Source organism: Sturnira hondurensis, unplaced genomic scaffold (genome assembly GCF_014824575.4).
Source record: "Sturnira hondurensis isolate 20B ecotype Veracruz unplaced genomic scaffold, ASM1482457v3 Scaffold0007578, whole genome shotgun sequence".
Taxonomy (NCBI): Eukaryota; Metazoa; Chordata; class Mammalia; order Chiroptera; family Phyllostomidae; genus Sturnira; species Sturnira hondurensis.
Genome location: NW_028080209.1, coordinates 493871 through 513247, shown reverse-complemented (window position 1 = coordinate 513247; position 19377 = coordinate 493871). Strand labels below are relative to the sequence as shown.

Genomic DNA, 19377 nt, shown 5'->3' with positions numbered 1-19377 from the left:
GCTCTCTCCGCGGTGCCCCCTTCCCCCACACGCTGCCGGTATATTCTGTTGCCTCGAGACTTAGTGCCTCCACTTAACTAGTGCACCTCCCCCACTTTAAAAATGATGCTCGTGAGAACGCCCCTCGCCCACCCGGACGCGCTGCCTCTTTAGCTGACGGGGGCCCACGGCGTGTACCGTCTCACTACCACTCCGGAACTTCCCAGAGGGTGGTTGCCCGGACGGTAATCTCATCGCTAGAGGGGCTTTCGAAGCCGCTCGGTCTCCTCATTTCTCGGGACGGCCCGTCTACCACCCATCGTTTCCCCAACCTGCCTGCAGGCGGAGCGGAGAAGCTTACCCCCAGTGTGACGCGCCTGGTCCCAGGCGCCCACTAGCTTCTTCTCGCCAAGGTCAGGGGGATGTGGAAAGGATTCTGGTTCCCTCCCCGTAGGGCTGCGGGCTTTCGCTTTCACTTCCTTCAGCGAGTGCGGGCAGGTCTCCGGGTGCCGGGCGATCATGGCGCTGCTCCAGGTGTGCGGAGCCCCCCGAGGGCTGGCGGACGACCCGGCTTTCCCCCTCGCGGGAAGGCGGCACGGCTCGGACCCAGGACACTACCGTTTCTCTGTGCGGTCTCCGGAGCTGGCCCTCCCGCGGGGAATGCAGGTCAGGGCTGTCAGAGAACCCTGGGGGAGGCACAGCGAGGGCGCGGAGGACCCGAGGGTCCGCCTGGGACGGCCCGGAGGCGGGGAGACGCGGAGGGGGCCACCCTTGAGCCTTGGGAAGCCACGTCCAGGGAAGGGGCCACGTGGGACTCGCGACTGACCATCTGAGGGTTAGAAGTGCGGGACCAGGGCAAAGTTAGAGGTGGCTGGGTGCGCCCATGGAAAGACAGGAGCGCTTTCCTTCCCTGACCACATCACACACAAAGCGCGAAGCATTTCTCGCTTGATACAGGGACGGGGCAGTGCTTTGGAAAACCTGTAAACTTAGGCGGTTAGCCTTGCCTTAAAAAGTCACTCACTGGGTGACTGGGATCAAGTCGCCCAGACTAGATTTTGGGTCTCTTCAGTAAAGTAGGGATACCAGTAGTAAATGTGTTTTGTGAGGGCTAGATGACCTATTAAAGTCACCCTTAAACGTTTTAGTTATGATAGCATTTATTTTCTTTTGGAAAAGATTGGTGTCACGTGTCTCTTTCTTTTCTTCTCCCGGGGCCATTTCCTTGTGGAGACGGGTTATTAACTATTCCATTTACTCATGGTTGGAGAATCTCTCTGTAGCTCCTCACCAGAACACTCTAGGCCCCTTTCTGGGAGCCTCCTGCATCGGAAGTTTTCATTGCCCCTTTCTCTGCCTCTTCTCTCTGACTAGCCCACTGAATTCTTCCAGTCCCTGGGTGGGAATGGAGAAAGGAACGTTCAGATTGAGATGGCCCATGGCACTACCACCCTTGCCTTCAAGTTCCAACACGGAGTGATTGTGGCTGTGGATTCTCGGGCTTCGGCTGGGAGTTACATTGGTGAGGCCCTGTCCCAGCAGGTTGACTCTGGGGAGCTGGGCCCTCTTCTCAGCAGGGGCCCAACTTCCGCACCGAAATGGAAGCAGATATTGAAGTAAGACACACAGGGAAAGTGTGGGCTCATTCTTGTTCTCTCAAAACTCCATCTTCTTCCAGCTACCTTAAGGGTGAATAAGGTGATTGAGATTAACCCTTACCTGCTGGGCACCATGTCCGGCTGTGCAGCGGACTGTCAGTACTGGGAGCGGCTGCTGGCGAAGGAGTGCAGGTAAGGGGGGCATTTCATCTCCCTTCTAAGGCTACTAGTCAATTCTGGATCCTGGATCCTCCAGACCACTAACTCTTTCCCCCTGTGCTAACGCAGAATATTAGTGCAAATGCAGGTTTACTCAAAATAGCCTTTTGGCGTTAACCTTCCCCCAAATCTCACTAGGTGTTCTTATCAATAAGCCAGATAATTTGTCAATTATTTAGCACTGTCACCATCAATCCTGGTGGGTTAGTATCATTACTAGAATTTCTTTATGTGAATGAGATACTTTAAATCTCAAATCTCTTCCTAATTCTTGATTCTACAAAGCCATTCCCTTCAAATGCTTGTCTGGTTAATTACTTCCTGCCCATCAAGTGGGCAGCTCACAGACCTCTCCTTCTGCCACCTCTAAGCCCCCTCCCCCCACCACCCTGTCCTCACGCAGGCTGTACTACCTGAGAAATGGCGAGCGGATCTCAGTGTCAGCAGCCTCCAAGCTGCTCGCCAACATGATGTGCCAGTACCGGGGCATGGGCCTCTCCATGGGCAGCATGATCTGTGGCTGGGACAAGAAGGTGGGCTGCCATTCTTCATACTGCCCTCCTGTATGAGATCAGTTCCCCACTGTACATTCCCCCTCCCTCCCCTACGAGATAGGTGGCGAATGGGGTGCTCTGTCATTGATAGGAGGCTGTCGCTGTATATTCATGGCCACTTCTGGGTCCAGATGTTTTAAAAGCTTGTCTCTTTTGATACACTAGCTGATTTGAAGTTCATTCTACCCTCTTCCAAAGTTCTATGATTGTTTAAAAAAGTGCTGTCCTAGCTCAAATATTCTTGTGGTAAACTTTTTTTCTTTTGTCCACTTTTTATGATTCATACTTGAAACTGTGTGTGACCAGCAACTCCCTCTGTTTCCAACCTGGACCCTTCTTGCATCCATTAGGGTCCTGGACTCTACTATGTGGATGAAAATGGGACTCGGCTCTCAGGAAGCATGTTCTCCACTGGTAGTGGGAACAGCTATGCTTACGGGGTCATGGATAGTGGCTACCGGCCGGATCTTAGCCTTAAAGAGGCCTATGACCTGGGCCGCAGGGCTATTGTTCATGCCACCCACCGAGACAGCTATTCTGGAGGCGTTGTCAATAGTAAGACCAGTGCTCCCCCTGGCAAGCCCTGGGTGGGGAAGGGGGGTTTCGCATTGGAGACTGGGGGAGGCAGAGTGGCAGGGAGGAGGTTTTCAGGGTTGGAAGAGGGACACTGAAGTCTCAGTAACAAAGGCTGTGGTGTGTGTGCTCTTGTCAGGGCCTGGAACATGACATCATTAACGAGAACTTGCTGAAGTGAAAGATGACTCCATGTTCTTTCTCATTCGTCCACAGTGTACCACATGAAGGAAGATGGTTGGGTGAAGGTGGAGAGTACAGATGTCAGCGACTTGATGCACGAGTACCGGGAGGCCAATCAGTAACAGTGGTGGCGGCTGGGCAGGCTTTGGAACCTGAGCCAGCTCACCTTCCAGGAGAAAGGGAGGCCCAACCTGAGCCCAGAGACAGGGAACCTGCATCCAGAGGGGTTGGAGCAATGTTTATCCTACGCGTATTCTCTGTTTCAAAGAGCATCCCCCAAACTCAATCATCTGGGTGTCCCCCACTAAGCACAATAAAGCAAAAACGGTTATAACAGCTTCTGTATTGTGGCTGAGTGGGCTTGGTGGTTGGAACAGGAAATAAAAACGTTTCCTGAGAAGACAGACTCAAACCTCTACCTAAGAAATGGGGCCTCACCAAATATTTCTCCTGGGTGTTCCTCCCACATCATCTCTTCAGGACCTCAGGAAGCCTGACCATTGTTATCTGTGGACACTCGTTTGCAATTTAATTCAGGTTAGGGCACTTAGAACAACTGTTTTTGAATTCGTAGAGTTCGATGAACAAGCTTCCACCTTGAATGTGTGTGGTAAGTGTAAACATGGTACCATTGATCTCCAATAGCACTTTGGAGATAGTGGATATTGAATATAAATATAGACATTAGAGGTTCAGTTTCATGGTGTGTCACTCTTAATTGCAAGATGACAGGACTGTGATTGAAGAAGAAGAGATAAGGAGGACACCCTCAAGTGGGGATTCTGAGGGAAAAGTAAGTTTAGAAAAATGAGACAAATATTGAGATTTTTCTGTATTAGGCTGGAACATGGACAATTCACCTCTCAGGAGAGTTAGTAAAAAGAAGAACTTGAAAGTAGGAAGTAGCTGAGCATGAAGTTTTTTTCATTAGGGAGAGACCCTTAAATTCCCAGAATGGGCAGGGGTGGAGAAATTTTAGTAATCCCCCCCCTTTAAATTTCTCCCCTCCCCCATTATCTTCAATCTGAAGTGATTCATTGGTAGTCATTCCAATCATATTTGCAAAGGGGCATCCGGAATCCCAGTGATCACCTCTTGGTTTCAACCCGAAGAGTCATTTCTGGAATCAACAAACCTGCTGGTGCCATAGATAGGCTCCAGGTCAGGCAGAACCTAGGGAACCCTGATGACCATTCTAGTTAGTGTTAAACCAAACCAAGAAACCAAGTCCATTCCCTTGTGCGGAAGGTGCTCCAACGTCTGAACACTGGCTCTACGCAAGGTGCTGTGTTGAGGGCGACTGAGGGTCAGGACCTTCTCAGCTCAAAATCTGTAAGTGGCCCTGGCTGGTGTAGCTCATGCCTTGGTTACAGACCAGTTCCCAGTAGGGGACCACAAGAGACAACCATACATTGATATTTCTCTCCCTCTCTCCTTCCCTTCCCCTCTGAAGGTAAATAAATAAAGTGCTTCAAAATCTGTAAGTGGAAATCCTCTTAGGCCCCGGGTGAGAGTGGCTGCTGACTTCTGCTTAGGAGACCCTATGTATTTTTCCGCTCAGAACTTGGCTATTTTTACCCCAAGACCCTAAAACTGGAGTTTGGGTAGGGAAGAGGGCACTTCTCAAAACAGGTTTAAAGGTTGAGGTAGTTAGACATCGAGGTAAGACAATCCAGCGGTTCTCAGATTACAAAGCAGCCCAATCCTTGAAACAGCTTTATTTTACTTAGTGACAATTTTTAAAAATTGCGATAGTTCTCTACTAGAGTAACAGTTGTTGCCAAGGACGAGATACTCAGCGAGGTCTGGCAACTGCCGGCAAGCGATTAAGGCCCGGGTGCAGAGTCTGCGGGGGTCGCGCCCCCTAGTCCCCCCGCTGTGCACGTGGCCCAGAATCCCGCCCCCGACGGAAGCGAAAGCGAAAGTGGCGGCGCGGGGACACGCTCGCTGGGGAGCGGCGTGGGCGGACAGAAGGTGAGAGGAGGCTGAGGCAGAGGGAGCGGGTGTCTGAGCTCAGTCCTCAGCACTTCACGGGAAGACCTCCGGAGCTGCAGTCCCGGAGCCGCAGCCAGTGAGTTCGTGCGGATGGAAGCCTGGAGTGTGCTACCAGGACGCATCCCAGCCCGCCAGCAACCCGCTGCCATTGCCCCTATACCCCTGGAACCCGGGGGTGGTGGGTGGAAGGAGGGGGTAGAGGGTGGGGTAGGGAGGGCCAGACTTCCGAACTCCGCGCGGGCCGGTGGGGGTGGGGGTGGGGGTGGGGGTGGGGTGTGGGGGTGGGGTGTGGGGGCGTGGGGCGACGGAGGCCTCCGTAGGCTCGGCTTTCCTGCTCCCTCGGACGGGCAGCGCGCCACCTGTCGGGAGAGGGATGTACTGATGAGCACGGGATACCGAGGGGAGCTTTCAGAATAGGATCAGCTAAAGTGAGAATCCGATTCGGCGGAGTGGGAGTCGGGAGCATAGGGGCAAGGACCGGGCTTTCACCTCTATAATTTCTCACTTTCCATTCCATAGTCACATCATGCGGCTCCCGGACCTGAGACCTTGGGCCTCCCTGCTGCTGACGGACGCGGCTTTACTCTGGCTGCTTCGGGGGACTCTGGGGGCTCTGCTACCCCGAGGGCTTCCAGGCCTGTGGCTGGAGGGGACCCTGCGACTTGGAGGGCTGTGGTGCCTGCTGAAGCTGGGGGGACTGCTGGGATTCGTGGGGACACTGCTGCCCCCGCTCTGCCTGGGGACTCCCTTGTATCTTTCCCTGAGGGCCCTGATCCCCGGGGCCTTGAGTGCCCCCCCAGTCAGAGTAGCTTCAGCCCCATGGAGCTGGCTGCTGGTCGGGTGCGGGGCTGCAGCGCTAAGCTGGGCGGTGTGGGCCGTGCTGAGCCCTCCAGGAGCCCTGGAGAGGGAGCAGGGCCAGGAAAACAGCAAAGCCTTGATGTGGCGGTTGTTGAGGCTCTCCAGGCCAGACCTGCCATTCCTCACCGCTGCCTTCTTCTTCCTTGTGGTTGCCGTGTTGGGTGAGTGAGGAGAAGGCTATGGTAATTGGAGGTGGGAAAGGTGCTTGGCACCAGCATATTCGTTTCTCTTCCTGCTTGGTCTTTCAGGTGAGACATTAATCACTTACTATTCTGGTCGAGTGATTGACATTCTGGGAGGTGATTTTGACCCTGAAGCCTTCGCCAGTGCCATCTTTTTCATGTGTCTCTTCTCTGTTGGGAGGTAAGTGATGGGCGACTGGGTTATTAGCTAAGACCCAAATCTTCACAGGGGCCCACACACCCCTAACTCGGTTTTCAGATACCTTTGTGCACAAAGCACAAAATATTTAAAACTAAAACATGCATATATTTATTTATTCACCATTCTTTTTCATGTATTCACTCTTTCACTTCTTCATTCTCCATTTTTGCCCACCATCTTAAAAGTTTACATTACATTACTATAGTACAAATACAGTGAATGTGGTACAAAAGGTGTTCATATATCAAATGGAATGTTTCTCAGTGGCTTCTTAACATTTTTGTCTCCATGAAATTCCAGTTCTCCTTTGTCTTCTACCTTCCACCTTAAGTTTGTTTCCGAAGTTATCCTCTTGTTAGGGTGGGCATGTTTCTCCCCCCGCCCCCCACTCGTCTTGTGACTCTGTGATGTTGTTCCCTGGTGCATCTTTTCTCTATTCCACGTAATTTGCTTTTCCTCTCTTTTTAGACAGGAATCTGCTGTCAGCTACCTAACTAACTAAGGCTGGGACTAGGATGACGTGAGTGAGGCCCCTAGGATGCAAAACTCAAGGCACTGCTCACTCTCAGGGTCTGCCAGTTCCTCCCTGTCCTCCCCCTAGAACCTGATAGCTCTCCTTTTAGGGTCATACTTCATTCAGAGTGTCACAGAAGCCAATTCTTCATCATGTCGTCATGTCATTCTTGCTATTTTTTGCTGAAACCAATTACCCAAAAGTTTGTATTAAAATTAAACTTAAAAAATAGGTCCTCAATTCTCTTTCTCCGTAGCATTTGGCACTAGAATAATCTCTTATTACTGATCTCTTTCTCAAGTTAGCTTTTCTATCTTTCTTTGTTATATATATATATATATATATATATATATATATATATATTGTTCTAATCCCCCCTTCATTCCCCTCCACCCTGCACACCCCCTCCCCCACTATTCTCCCCCTTTAGTTTATGACCACGTCTCAAGTTCGTTAGATTCTATATTTCCCATTCTATTCTTGCCCTCCCCCTATCTATTTTCTACCTACTGTCTATGCTATTTTCTGTACCTTCTCCCCCCTTCTCCTCCTCCCACTCCCCTGTTGCTAACCCTCCATGTGTTCTTCATTTCTATGGTTCCACTCCTGATCTAGCTGTCTTCTTAGTTTGCTTCTGTTTTAGGTGTGGTTGTTAATAACTGTGAGTTTGCTGTCCTTTCACTGTTCATTAAATAAGTGCCTTTAACATTTCATATAATAAGGGCTTGGTGATGATGAACTTCCTGAACTTGACCTTATCTGAGAGGCACTTTATCTGTCCTTCCATTCTAAATGCAAGCTTTGCTGGATAAAGCAATCTTGGCTGTAGCTCTTTGGATTTCATGACTTGGAATACTTCTCTCCAGCCCCTTCTTGCCTGCAAGGTCTCTTTTGAGAAATCCGCTGACAGTCTGATAGGGACAGTAACCTTTGTAGGTGACTGTCCCCTTATCCCTTGCTGCTTCTAGGATTCTCTCCTTCATTTTAATCTTGGCTGATGTAATGATGATGTGCCTTGGTGTGTTCCTTCTTGAGTCCAACTTCTTTGGCACTCTCTCAGCTTCCTGGATTTCCTGGAAGTCTATTTCCTTTGCCAGACTGGGGAAGTTCTCCTTTATTATTTGTTCAAATAAGTTTTCCACGTGTGGCTGTTTCTTTTCCCCTTCTGGTACCCCTATAATCCGGATGTTGGAATGTTTAAAGATGTCCTGGAGGTTCCTAAGCCTCTCCTCATTTTTTTGAATCCTTGTTTCTTCATTCTTTTCTGGTTGAATGTTTCGTTCTTCCTTCTGGTCCATTCCATTGATTTGAGTCCCAGTTTCCTTTTCATCACTGTTGGTTTCCTGTGCATTTCCCTTCATTTCAATTAGTTTAGCCTTCATATGTTCCTCTAATTTGTGACTATAATCAACCAGTTCTATGAGCATGCTGATCACCAGTGTTTTGAACTGTGCATTTGAGAGGTTCGCTATTTCTTTTTTGCTTAGAGTTATTGGCTCTGGGGCTTTGAGTTCTTCTTTAGCCATATTTTGGACTTTTTGTGCCTGTTACATATGAGGAGCGGAGCCCTGGGTGTTCATCAGAGCAGGGCAACTCAATCTCTGGGTTGTGACCCTGTATGTGGGGGCGGGGTCAAAGAGGAGCAATGGTGGTCTTGTCTGCCACCTCCCACCGCTGCCACCGTCGCCGGAGCCTGTGCGTTCCGTCCCACTGCGTGAGAATGTGCGACCCCGGTCAGCCTGCCCCTCACCCTCACTGCTGCTACCCAGGCTGCCTGCGTGCCTGGGTCGGGGGATCTTTCCTGCCCGACCCTGCTCCACTGCTGGCTCCGCCCTTCTTACCGGTCCCGGTTGAACGGTCGTTGTTGTCCGACTTCTGTATAGTTCAATTTTCTGTTCTTTGGCTGTATCTTTGTTCACTAAACCTTTGTTGTATTCAAACTTGGTTGTGGGAGAAGGCACAGTGTTTCCACCTACGCCTCCATCTTGGCGGAAGTCTCTCAAATTAGCTTTTCTGAACTCCCTTTCTACTTCCCAACCTATTCTCCTTGCTGAGGTGAACTTCTCTCTTCTGGACCCTTAAATATGGACTTTTCTCATGACTCAGTCCTTTATCTTTAAGAACATTTTCCCTGTTGAGCTCAGTTTGTTTCTGTAGGTGACTCCAAAGTCCATATTTCCCTGCCCAGCTCCAGTCTTGTAATCCAGCTGCCTCTTTGAGAGCCCCATTGGACAGCCTACTCTCATCTCATGCTCCACATACCCAAAGCTCCAACTACGTCACACTCCCTCCTGGTCTTCTTGGAAGTGGCTTCGTCTCCTTATTCCCCTTTATGAGACCATCAGTATTCTACACTATAAGCACCAGCAACACCGATGCCTTTCTCATAGTCAAAACTAGCTCTGTCATTTTCTGTTTCCAAAATGTTTCTCCTGTAGCTCCCTTCTCTTCATTCTTTTTAAAAACAATTTTAAAGACGATTTTGTTTGCTTATATTTAGAGAGAGAAGAAGGGAAGGAGAAAGAGAGGGAGAGAAACAACAATGAATGATTGCCTCTTGTGCTCTTCCCACTGGGGACCTGACCCAGCAACCCAAGAATGTGCCCTGACTGGGAATCGAATTGGTGACCTTTTGGTTCACAGGCTGGCACTCAATCTACTGATCCATACCAGCCAGGGCCATTCTTTTATTTTATTTTTCATTTTATTTATTGTTATTCAGTTACAGTTGTCCCACCTTTTTCCCCATTGCTCACCCCTACCAGGTCCCCGTCCCACTCCCACAGTCAACTCCCACCCCCCACCACCCACTATTCATACCCATGAGTCCTCTCTTCCTGTTCCTTTGTTTGCCCTTTCCCCTTCTTTGTCCCGTTATTCCCCTTCCTCCTTCCCTCTAGTCACTGTCAGTTTGTTTTTAATTTTACTGTCTTTTACTGTTTTGTTCACTTGTTTATTTTGTTGATTAGGTTCCACTTACAGGTGAGATCATATGGTATTTGTCTTTCACCACCTGGCTTATTTTACTCAGCATGGTGTTCTCCAGATCCATTCATGCTGTCACGAAGGGTAGGAGCTCCTTCTTTCTTACTGCTGCATAGCATTCCATTGTGTAAATGTGCCACAGTTTTTTTGAACCACTCATTTGCTGATGGGCCCTTACCCTCTTTCCAGCACTTGGCTATTATAAGTAATGCTGCTATGAACATTAGGGTGCATAGGTTCTTTTGAATTGGTGATTCAGGATTCTTAGGGTATAATCCTAGCAGTGGGATCATTGGATTGAAAAGCAGTTGCATCTTTAGTTTTTTGAGGAAATTCCATACTGTTTTCCACAATGGCTGCATATGTCTGAATTCCCATAAAAAATGTACTAGGGTTCCTTTTTCTCTACAAACTTGCCAGCACTTGTTTGTTGATTTATTAATAATGGCCATTCTGACCAGTGTGAAGAGGTATCTCATGGTGGTTTTAATTTGTATCTCTCTAATGGTTAGTGATGCTAAGCATCTTTTCATGTGTCTCTGGGCCCTCTGTATGTCTTCCTAAGAGAAGTGTCTGTTCAGGCCCTTTGCCCATTTTTTAATTGGATTGTTTGATTTCTTGGTGTGGAGTCGTGTGAGTTCTTTATACATTTTGGAGATCAAACCTTTGTCTGAGGCATCATCAGCAAATATGTTTTCTAATAGAGTGGGTTCCCCTTCCATTTTGTTGATGTTTTCTTAAGCCGTGCAGAAGCTTTTTAGTTTGATGTAGTTTCATTTGTTTAGTCCGTCCTTCCCTTGCCCTAGGGGATGTATTGGTGAAAATATTGCTTTGTGGGATATCTGAAATTCTCCTGCCTATGTTTTCCTGTAGGACTTTTATGATGTCATGACTTATATTTAAGTCTTTTATCCATCTTGAATTTATTTTGGTGTATGGTATAAATTGGTAGTTTAGTTTCATTTTTTGCATGTAATTTTCCAAATCTCTCAACATCATTTATTGAAAAGGCTCTTTTTACTCCATTTTATGTTCCTGTCCCCTTTGTTAAATATTAACTGACCATACTGACATGGCTTTATTTCTGGTCTCTCTATTCTGTTCCATTGGTCTATGTGTCTATTCTTATGCCAGTACCAGACTATTTTGATTACAGTGGCCTTGTATTATAGTTTGATATCAGGTATTGTAATTCTTCCTACTTTGTTCTTCTTTCTCAGAATTGCTGAGGCTATTCAGAATCATTTATGGTTCCATATAAATTTTTGAAATATTTGTTCTATATTTCTGAAAAATGTCATTGGTATTTTGATAGAGATTGCATCGAATTTATAGATTGCTTTGGGTAGTATGGAAATTTTAGTGATGTTAATGCTTTCAGTCTATGTGTATGTTATATGCTTCCATTTATTTGTGTCTTTCTTAATTTCTTTCTTCAGTGTTATGTAGTTTTCTGAGTATAGGTCTTTTACCTCCTTGGTTAAGTTTATTCCTCAGTGTTTTATTTTTCTTGTTGCTATGGCAAATGGAATTTTTTCCCTAATTTCTGTTTCTGATGTTTTAGTGTTGGTGTACAAAAGTGCCTTCAATTTTTGAATTTTGACTTTGTATCCCACTGTTTTGCCAAATTCATTTATTAAGTCGAGTAGTTTTTTGGTGGAGTCTGTAGGGTTTTCTAGGTACGCTATCATGACATCTGCAAACAGTGACAGCTTTACTTCCTTCTTTCTAAATTGAATGCCTTTTATTTCTTTTTCTTGTCTGATTACTGTGGCTAGAACTTCCAATACTACATTGAATAGAAGTGGTAAAAGCATATACCCTTGTCTTGTGCCTGACTTATGGGGAAAACTTTTAAATTATGACTCTTGAGTATGTTACTGGTTTTAGATTCCTCATATATGACCTTTATTATGTTGAAGTATGCGTCCTCTGTTCCCACTTTGTTGAGTGTTTTTATCGTAAATGGCTGCTGTACCTCATCAAATACTTTTTCAGCATCTGTTGATATGATCATGTGGTTTTTGTCTTTTGTATTATTTATGTGATGTATTGCATTTATTGATTTGTGAATATCATACCATCCGTGCATCCCTGGGATGAATCCCAGTTAATCATGGTGTATGGTTTTTTTAACGTATTGCTAGATTTGGTTTGCCAATATTTGTTGAGGATTTTATCATCTATTTTCTTCAGCGATGTTGGCCTGTCATTTTCTTTCTTCGTTGTGTCCTCTCTCTTCATTCTTATTGTGATCATCAAAGTCCACACCATCATTTTATCTCCTCACAGCCTTCTAAACATAGTAACTAGATTTGTATAAGAAACCCATATTTTATAAAATACCTGCTTCCATGTTTTCACATTTTTCCTTCACATTTTATTGTAAAAATCTTGTTGGTATAAGAGGAGTTGTCCAGCTTCAGGGACTCTTCTAATGGGGAGCAGCATGACCAGGGCTCAGGAGTTTGGTGGGGCAGAGTTCATTGCTGTGGTTCACACAGCGAAGTACCCGAAGTATCTGAAGTATCCAGGACTAGGAAGAAGGACTTTGAGGTTGGGGAGTAAAAGGAGCAAGGCAGAAGGGAAGCCTGGATGGCGGGATAGCCGGGGGAGGCCTTGTCAGCCACTGCCTGTTTCTATTTACAATGTCTTTTCACTTCTGTTGTATTTTTCCCTTGTGTCTAGCACAGAGTGAACTCCATAAATACTGGTGAATTTGTATGGGTTGGGGGTTAGGATTTTGTTCTCATGTAGAGCTCATCATGCCCCTTTTTCTTCCTTTGTTTATTTCTGCCCCTCTTGCCACCCTCCCCCTCCTGTTTCTCTCCTTCTCATGGTATACTTCCCCCGACTTTGCATTTCTTTTCATTCTGTGCTTTTTCTTCTGTTTCCTTCACTTCTTCCCTCCCTCTCTGTTCTATATCCCCTCCATTCTCCTGTCCCCTCCCTACTCTGCAGCTCCCTATCCGCAGGTTGCCGAGGAGGCTGCTTCACCTTCACCATGTCCAGAGTCAACTTGCGGATCCGAGAGCAGCTTTTCTCGTCCCTTCTGCGCCAGGACCTTGGTTTCTTCCAGGAGACCAAGACAGGTGGGACCTGGAGTCCAGGTGTGGGGTTCCCCTGTACCTGCACACACCCTGTCCCTTCACCTGCCCTGTGTCTCTGCAAGTGAGGGAGGCTGCTCAGAGGAGGGGGCTGTGCCAGAGGGAGGGGGCTGTGTCAGAGGGGAAGGTCTGGAGCGGATTTCTGAGGGTTTAATTGCACAGGGCTTGCCTGTCTGCTATGTCTTGCCCAGGGGAGTTGAATTCACGGCTGAACTCCGATACCAAACTGATGAGCTCCTGGCTTCCTTTGAATGCCAATGTGCTCCTGCGAAGCCTGGTGAAAGTGGTGGGACTGTACAGCTTCATGTTCAGACTGTCTCCTCGACTCACCCTTCTGTCTCTGCTCGATGTGCCTCTCACGATAGCGGCTGAAAAGGTGTACAATGTCCGTCATCAGGTACATGTGACTGTTAGGGAACCCCCAGAGAAGAATTGGTCCTGGAGATCTTCTCAGCCCTTAGAGCAGCAGTTCTGACAGGCTTCAGAAGGTCCATGGCCCCTGGGGCTGTATGTAAGAGAGAGAGAGTGTGTGTGTGTGTGTGTGTGTTTGAGAGAGAGGGAAGGAAGGAGGAAGACATGTTTTTCCAGAGACGATAATTGTCATCAGATTCTCAAAGGAGTTTGTACATACCTTCCCCACAAAAGCTTAAAAATGCCATCTTAGAGGGGTTTTAGGTAGAGTTTCCCCCTTTGTAATCAGCAGAAGGAGTGTAGAGAAAGTAGAACATGAAGTCAGTAGAACCTGAGTCTGAATGTTACTCCACCTTCTCTCTCTTTTGAAAAAAATTTGAGGTAAAAGATGCATAATGTAAAATTGACCTTCGTAAACTATTTTTGAATGTGCCATTTCAGTGGCGTTAAATACACTCACATTGTTGTACAGCCACCATCGCCGTCCACCTGCAGGATTCTTTTCATCTTCCCAGGCTGAAACTTGGTGCCCACTAAACAACCTCCCCCCACGCCCTCTCGCCCAGCCCCTGGCGACCACCATTCATTCCACTTTCTGACTCTATGAATTCGATGACTTGGGTACCCTATAAATGTGTTCATACATACTTGTCTTTTTGTGACTGACATTTTATTTAGCATAAGGTCTTCAAGGTTCATCCATGTGGTCGCATGTGTTAGAGTTTTTCTCCTCTTTAAGGCTGAATAATACTCCGTCCATGCAGACAGCACGTTTTGTTCACCCAGCCATCTGTTGACATGCACTTGGCTTGCTCCCACCTTTTGGCTGTTGTGGATAATATTACTATGAATATAAACACACAAGTATTTGTTTGCATCCCTGCATTCAATTCTGTGGGCATGTACCCAGAGGTAGGGTGGCTGGATTGCCTGGTAACTTTATTTTTAATGTTTGGAGCGCCACCACACAGTTTTCCACAGCGCTGCACCATTTTACATTCCCACCAGCTATGCACAGAGTTTGGTTCAATTTTTCCACATCCTTCTGCGACACTTACCTTCTGTAATTTTTTATTATGTTTCTTGTACTTACTTATTTTTAACTGGAAGTTTATACCTTTTGACCACCATCGTCCAATTTTCCTATCGTCCACAATTGCCTTTGGTAACCACAAATCTGATATCTTTTTCTTTCAATTGGGTAAGTTTTTGTTTTTGTTTTTAGATTTCACTAATAAATGAGCTCACATAGTTTTTGTCTTTATCTGACTTATCTCACTGAGCATAATGTCATTAAGGGCCATGTTGTTGCAAAAGGCAGGATTTCTATTTTTAATGGCCTAATAATATATATGTCACTTAAAATAACCATCCTAATGATTGTGAGGTGATACCTCATTGTGGCTTTGATTTGCATTTCCCTAGTGATGAGTGACGCTGAGCATCTTTTCAAATGCTTATTGGCCATTTTTATGTCTTTTTGGGAGAAATGGCTATTCAAGCCCATTGCTCATTTTTAAATCAGGTTGTTTTTCGATTGTTGAGTTGTAGGAGTTCTTTATATATCTTATGTTTTAGCCTCTTATCAGCTATAAGCAAATGTTTTCCTGTTCTGTGGATTTCCTTTTCACTCTGTTGATAGAGCCCCTTTGACACACACAAGTTTTTAATTTCGATGAAGTCTAATTTCTTTTTATTTTGTTACCTCTGCTTGTAGTGTCATATTCAAGAAACATCTGTCAAATCGAGTGTCATGACGCTTTCCCTCTGTGTTTTCTTCTAAGAGTTTTATAGTTTTCGTTTTCAGGGCTAGGTCTTTGATCCCTTTTAAGTTACATCTCCACCTTCTGTTAACCAGCTGTGGCTCCTTGGGGAACTACTCAGACACAGGGGTGGTGTGAATTAGCTTTAATAAAGGGGGAAAAAAAAGAAGAAATTCTGTGCATCTCCTACATTAACTAGCATTGAGAGCTGGGTGATAATTTGCTCCCTCCCTCCTTCACTCTTCTTACTCCTCCCGAAAATAAATGTAAGGAGGAGGGAGAGAAGTCAGTTTTCTAGTCTTAGGTAGATTGGGGAGCATCCACGGGCTGGAATGGGACGGAAGGTTTGCTGCCTTCTGCCGAGTGAACCCGTACATCTTCAGCCCTGCTTTTCCAGGCGGTGCTTCTGGAGATCCAGGACTCGGTGGCGAAGGCCGGGCAGGTGGTGCGGGAGGCAGTTGGAGGGCTGCAGACGGTGCGCAGTTTTGGGGCTGAGGAGCAGGAAGTCTGTCGCTATCAGGAGGCCCTTGAAAGATGCCGGCAACTGTGGTGGCAACGAGACCTGGAACGAGCCCTTTACCTGCTTTTACGGAGGGTGAGAAGGCTGAGTGGCTGGGGGTGGGGGCAGGGGAGGGCCCAGGAAGAGGGCAGGGTCTGGAAGCCGAGGAAGCCGGGAAAGCTGGAGAAACCTCCGGCAAGTCCCAGGTTTCTGCTGCTCAGCTTGGTGGAGAGTGGGGCGGGGGTGGGGGGTGGGGGGAAGGAACGGGAGGAGTCGTTCTCAGTCCCTTCTTTCTTGTCCTTTCCAGATGCTGCACTTGGGGATGCAGGTGCTGATGCTGAGCTGTGGGCTGCAGCAGATCCTGGCCGGGCACCTCACCCAGGGCGGCCTGATCTCCTTTCTGCTCTTCCAGGAGGACACAGGTAGTTACATGCAGGTGAGTTGGGGGCTTGCGCAAAAACAAACACCAGCTGGTGTGGATCAGTGGTTAGGGCAGCCTCCCTTAGACCAAAATGTTATTGGTTTGTTCCTAGTCAGGGCACATGCGTGGGATGCAGGCTAGTTCCCATTCCCTGTTGCTGGCTGGGGGCTTGCAGGAGGCAGCCTGTGGGCAGCTTCATGGTGTTTCTCTCACACTCTGATGTTTCTTTTCATCTCCTTTCTCCCTCCCGTCTCCTCTCTCTAAAAATAAAGAAATAAAATCTTTAAAAAATGCAAAATGCCAGCTCACTGTGTTGTGAAGAGTTTAAAACATGCAAAAAAGGAAAAAAAGAGACAAACTATAATGAACCTGCATGTACCTGCTTTGATAATTACCAATTCATGGCCAGTCTGGTTTCATTTGTACCCTCACCCTCTTCCCTTCCACCCATACTATTTTGAAGAAAATACAAGGTATAACTTCACCTGTAAATATTGTATTTCAAAAATGTAAACATTAAAAATATAACCACGAAGCCATTATCACACCTGAAAAGTTAACAGGTTTCTAAAATTCATCAAATGTGTAGTCAGGGTCAAATTTCCACGTGTCCCATACATGCAATACGTGTATGTACTGCATTGATCTCTTTCTTGTGTGTGTCTGGTGGCATCAGCCATGGCGCCCAATGAACTTACTAAGATCCATGAACTTACTAAGGCTGCAAAAATGGCTGCACCCTACCAACCCTCATCTACTGCTTGGTTACCCAGTCATGCGGTTGGACTAGGAAAGGCAGAAGGAGCATTCAGCTGTTCCTCTATATTTACTAGGTTTCAATATAGTTAGTTACGTCTACTGTATACATTTCCCAGACATTTGTTAAACATCTCCTGTGGAGGGGGAACTGTGGGAGGCACCTGTCTTTAAGAACTTCCCTGTCTAAGGGAGGCTGGGCCTGTGCACAGGGAACTCAGAGACTGAGAAGGTCGGGGGTCGAAGTCACGCTGTGGGGGAGGGTATGGATAGCTCATCTTTAACAGTGCAGTTGGGATGGGGTGGCAGGGTGTTGGTGCTGCTTTTAAATGTCATCCAGACTGCACATTTGAGAATGGAGAGTCTTTCTGGTTGAGGGTAAGCATGGCTGGGGTGAGGTGTGGCAGATGCGTGTGAGCAGTGGGGAAGTTGGTTCCTGGTGGAGCTGTGTTGGGTTAGTTGACCCTCCACTCTGTTTTCCAGACCCTGGTGTACATGTGTGGGGACATGCTGAGCAACGTGGGGGCTGCCGAGAAGGTTTTCCGCTACTTGGACCGGCAGCCAAAGCTGCCTCCACCGGGGACCCTGGAACCTCCCACTGTGCAGGGGCTGGTGGAATTCCATGATGTCTCCTTTGCCTATCCCAACCACCCTGACCAGCCCGTGCTCAAGGTGCCCAGAAGAGGCCAGGGGAGGAAACGGGAGCCCTCACTCCTTGCTGCTTACGTGTGATCAGGCATCAGATCCTGTAGATCAATTGCTTCTGAGAAGCTGATGTTACCTCTGATAGGAAGAGAAGGGGAGGGGGCCTGAGGGAGGAGAGGCAGGCCCCTTACTCTTTCCTGGCTTTTCTAGGGGCTGACCTTCACCCTGCGTCCTGGTGAGGTGACGGCACTGGTGGGGCCCAATGGGTCTGGGAAGAGCACCGTGGCCGCCCTGCTGCAGAACCTGTACCAGCCCACCGGGGGGAAGCTGCTGCTGGATGGGAAGCCCCTGTCCCAGTATGAACACCGCTACCTGCACCGACAGGTGAGTGGTGAGGAAGAAGGGTAGGAGAGAGGAGGGAAGAAGCAAGTGCAGAGAGCACGGGAAATCTGCGAGGGGAACTCAGAGTCCATTCTGGAGGAGGTAGAGGAAAAGGTAGAGAAGGAGGCCAGGAGGACCTTGCTGAGGGGGTTCACACACCGTCCCCTGCTCCCATTCCCTGCCCAGGTGGCCTCGGTTGGGCAGGAGCCTGTGCTGTTCTCGGGCTCTGTGAGGGACAACATTGCTTATGGGCTGAAGGGCTGCAGTGACGAGCAGGTGCTGGCAGCTGCCCGGGCAGCCCGAGCGGATGAGTTCATTAACGAGATGGAGCATGGGCTACGTACAGGTACCTCTGTGAAAGCAGAAAGGAGCCTATTCCTGGTGAGGGTTGTGTCCCTGACACTCCTGTGTGCTGTTCCCTCACCCTTTTCTCGGCTCCCAGTGCCTCTTTCCCCAACACCAGCAGCTCTACAGGGGCCACCGGCAGGTTGGAACCCCATTCCTACTTTACCCAGGGCCATCTTATTTGTGCCCTTGTCCCTGCTTGTGTGGAAGGTGTCATCATGGTTACTTGTGTCTGAGAAAGGGTGTTTGCCGGTTCCCTCAGATGTAGGGGAGAAGGGGAACCTGCTGGCGGTGGGACAGAAACAACGTCTGGCCATTGCTCGGGCCCTTGTGCGGGACCCACGTGTCCTCATCCTGGACGAAGCCACCAGTGCCCTGGACGTCCAGTGTGAACAGGCTGTGAGTATTGGGGCAGGGAACGGTGGGGCCTGGCCCGTCACATTTGAAGGACCAGCCTCTGCAGAACCAGGCAGCGGGGGGGACGAGTGGCCCACTAGCGGAAGGAGTGTCTGCCTTTTTGGTGGTGGGAAGTGGAGTGGAGAACGTGGTGCTTTGGGGACAGTTCCACGTGGGCATCCCTGCCTTTACCACCCTCCAGTGCCACCATGCAGTGGGAGAAGGGCAGTGCACCCCCTTATCTTCCCCTCTCTCCTACCTTCTCTTGTTTCACACCTTCTGAACCCTAAACAAGAAGGTGGGCCAGTGAGGGTGTGGTGTCCATCCTGCTCTCTCTCCCTGAGGCACTATAGCCCTCCCGATTCCCTCTTCAGCTGCAGGACTGGCAATCCCGTGGGGACCGGACAGTGCTGGTGATCGCGCACAGGCTGCAGACCATCCAGAGGGCTGACCAGGTCCTGGTGCTCAGGCAGGGACAGCTGCTGGAGCGCACTCAGCTCATGGTGGGACAGGACCTCTATTCCCGCCTGGCACAGCAGCAGCTGGAGGGCTGAGGCCCTGGACACTGGCCCTTTTCATGGCCGTCTTCCTGACCCAGCAGCTCTGCTTTGAGCCTCCCTGGGGCTGTGCCTCTGGGTACTTGGTTGTTCTGTGATGGAGATTTGGACCATGCGTGCCTTTGTCCATGGGGAGAAGGAGTTGCCGTCTGTGTCCAAGGACCTTACTTCCTTAGTGAACAGAGCTGTGCCTGGTGCTGAGTAGTGTACTGTGCATAATAAATGTACTTTAAAACACTTTTGCTTATTACCCG

The 19377-nt window shown here is 48.2% G+C and overlaps 2 protein-coding genes across 2 annotated transcripts; both read left to right on the top strand.

Moving 5' to 3' along the window:
• The first annotated feature begins 211 nt into the window (after positions 1 to 211).
• PSMB8 (proteasome 20S subunit beta 8) lies at positions 212 to 3442 on the top strand. The gene is made up of 6 exons (XM_037052699.1): positions 212 to 645; positions 1354 to 1501; positions 1658 to 1769; positions 2200 to 2329; positions 2701 to 2905; positions 3140 to 3442. The coding sequence occupies exons 1-6, from the start codon at positions 499 to 501 to the stop codon at positions 3226 to 3228; spliced, it is 831 nt and encodes a 276-aa protein (XP_036908594.1). The 5' UTR covers positions 212 to 498; the 3' UTR covers positions 3229 to 3442.
• A 1583-nt stretch (positions 3443 to 5025) lies between these two features.
• On the top strand, positions 5026 to 19360 carry TAP2 (transporter 2, ATP binding cassette subfamily B member). Its single transcript, XM_037052698.1, has 12 exons — positions 5026 to 5177; positions 5621 to 6120; positions 6208 to 6322; positions 12804 to 12934; positions 13141 to 13346; positions 15521 to 15718; positions 15930 to 16058; positions 17283 to 17471; positions 17655 to 17828; positions 18012 to 18171; positions 18433 to 18569; positions 18941 to 19360. Exons 2-12 carry the CDS (start codon positions 5628 to 5630, stop codon positions 19118 to 19120), a joined length of 2112 nt encoding a protein of 703 aa, XP_036908593.1. The 5' UTR covers positions 5026 to 5177; positions 5621 to 5627; the 3' UTR covers positions 19121 to 19360.
• The last annotated feature ends 17 nt before the right edge of the window (positions 19361 to 19377 follow it).

Coding starts and splice junctions, on each gene's coding strand:
- TAP2 (XM_037052698.1), top strand. CDS start 5,628: ATGCGGCTCCCGGACCTGAGACCTTGGGCCTCCCTGCTGCTGACGGAC. Junction 6,121..6,207: donor CCTTGTGGTTGCCGTGTTGG/GTGAGTGAGGAG, acceptor TTGGTCTTTCAG/GTGAGACATTAATCACTTAC. Junction 17,472..17,654: donor CTGACCAGCCCGTGCTCAAG/GTGCCCAGAAGA, acceptor TGGCTTTTCTAG/GGGCTGACCTTCACCCTGCG.
- PSMB8 (XM_037052699.1), top strand. CDS start 499: ATGGCGCTGCTCCAGGTGTGCGGAGCCCCCCGAGGGCTGGCGGACGAC. Junction 646..1,353: donor CCCTCCCGCGGGGAATGCAG/GTCAGGGCTGTC, acceptor CTCTCTGACTAG/CCCACTGAATTCTTCCAGTC. Junction 2,906..3,139: donor TTCTGGAGGCGTTGTCAATA/GTAAGACCAGTG, acceptor ATTCGTCCACAG/TGTACCACATGAAGGAAGAT.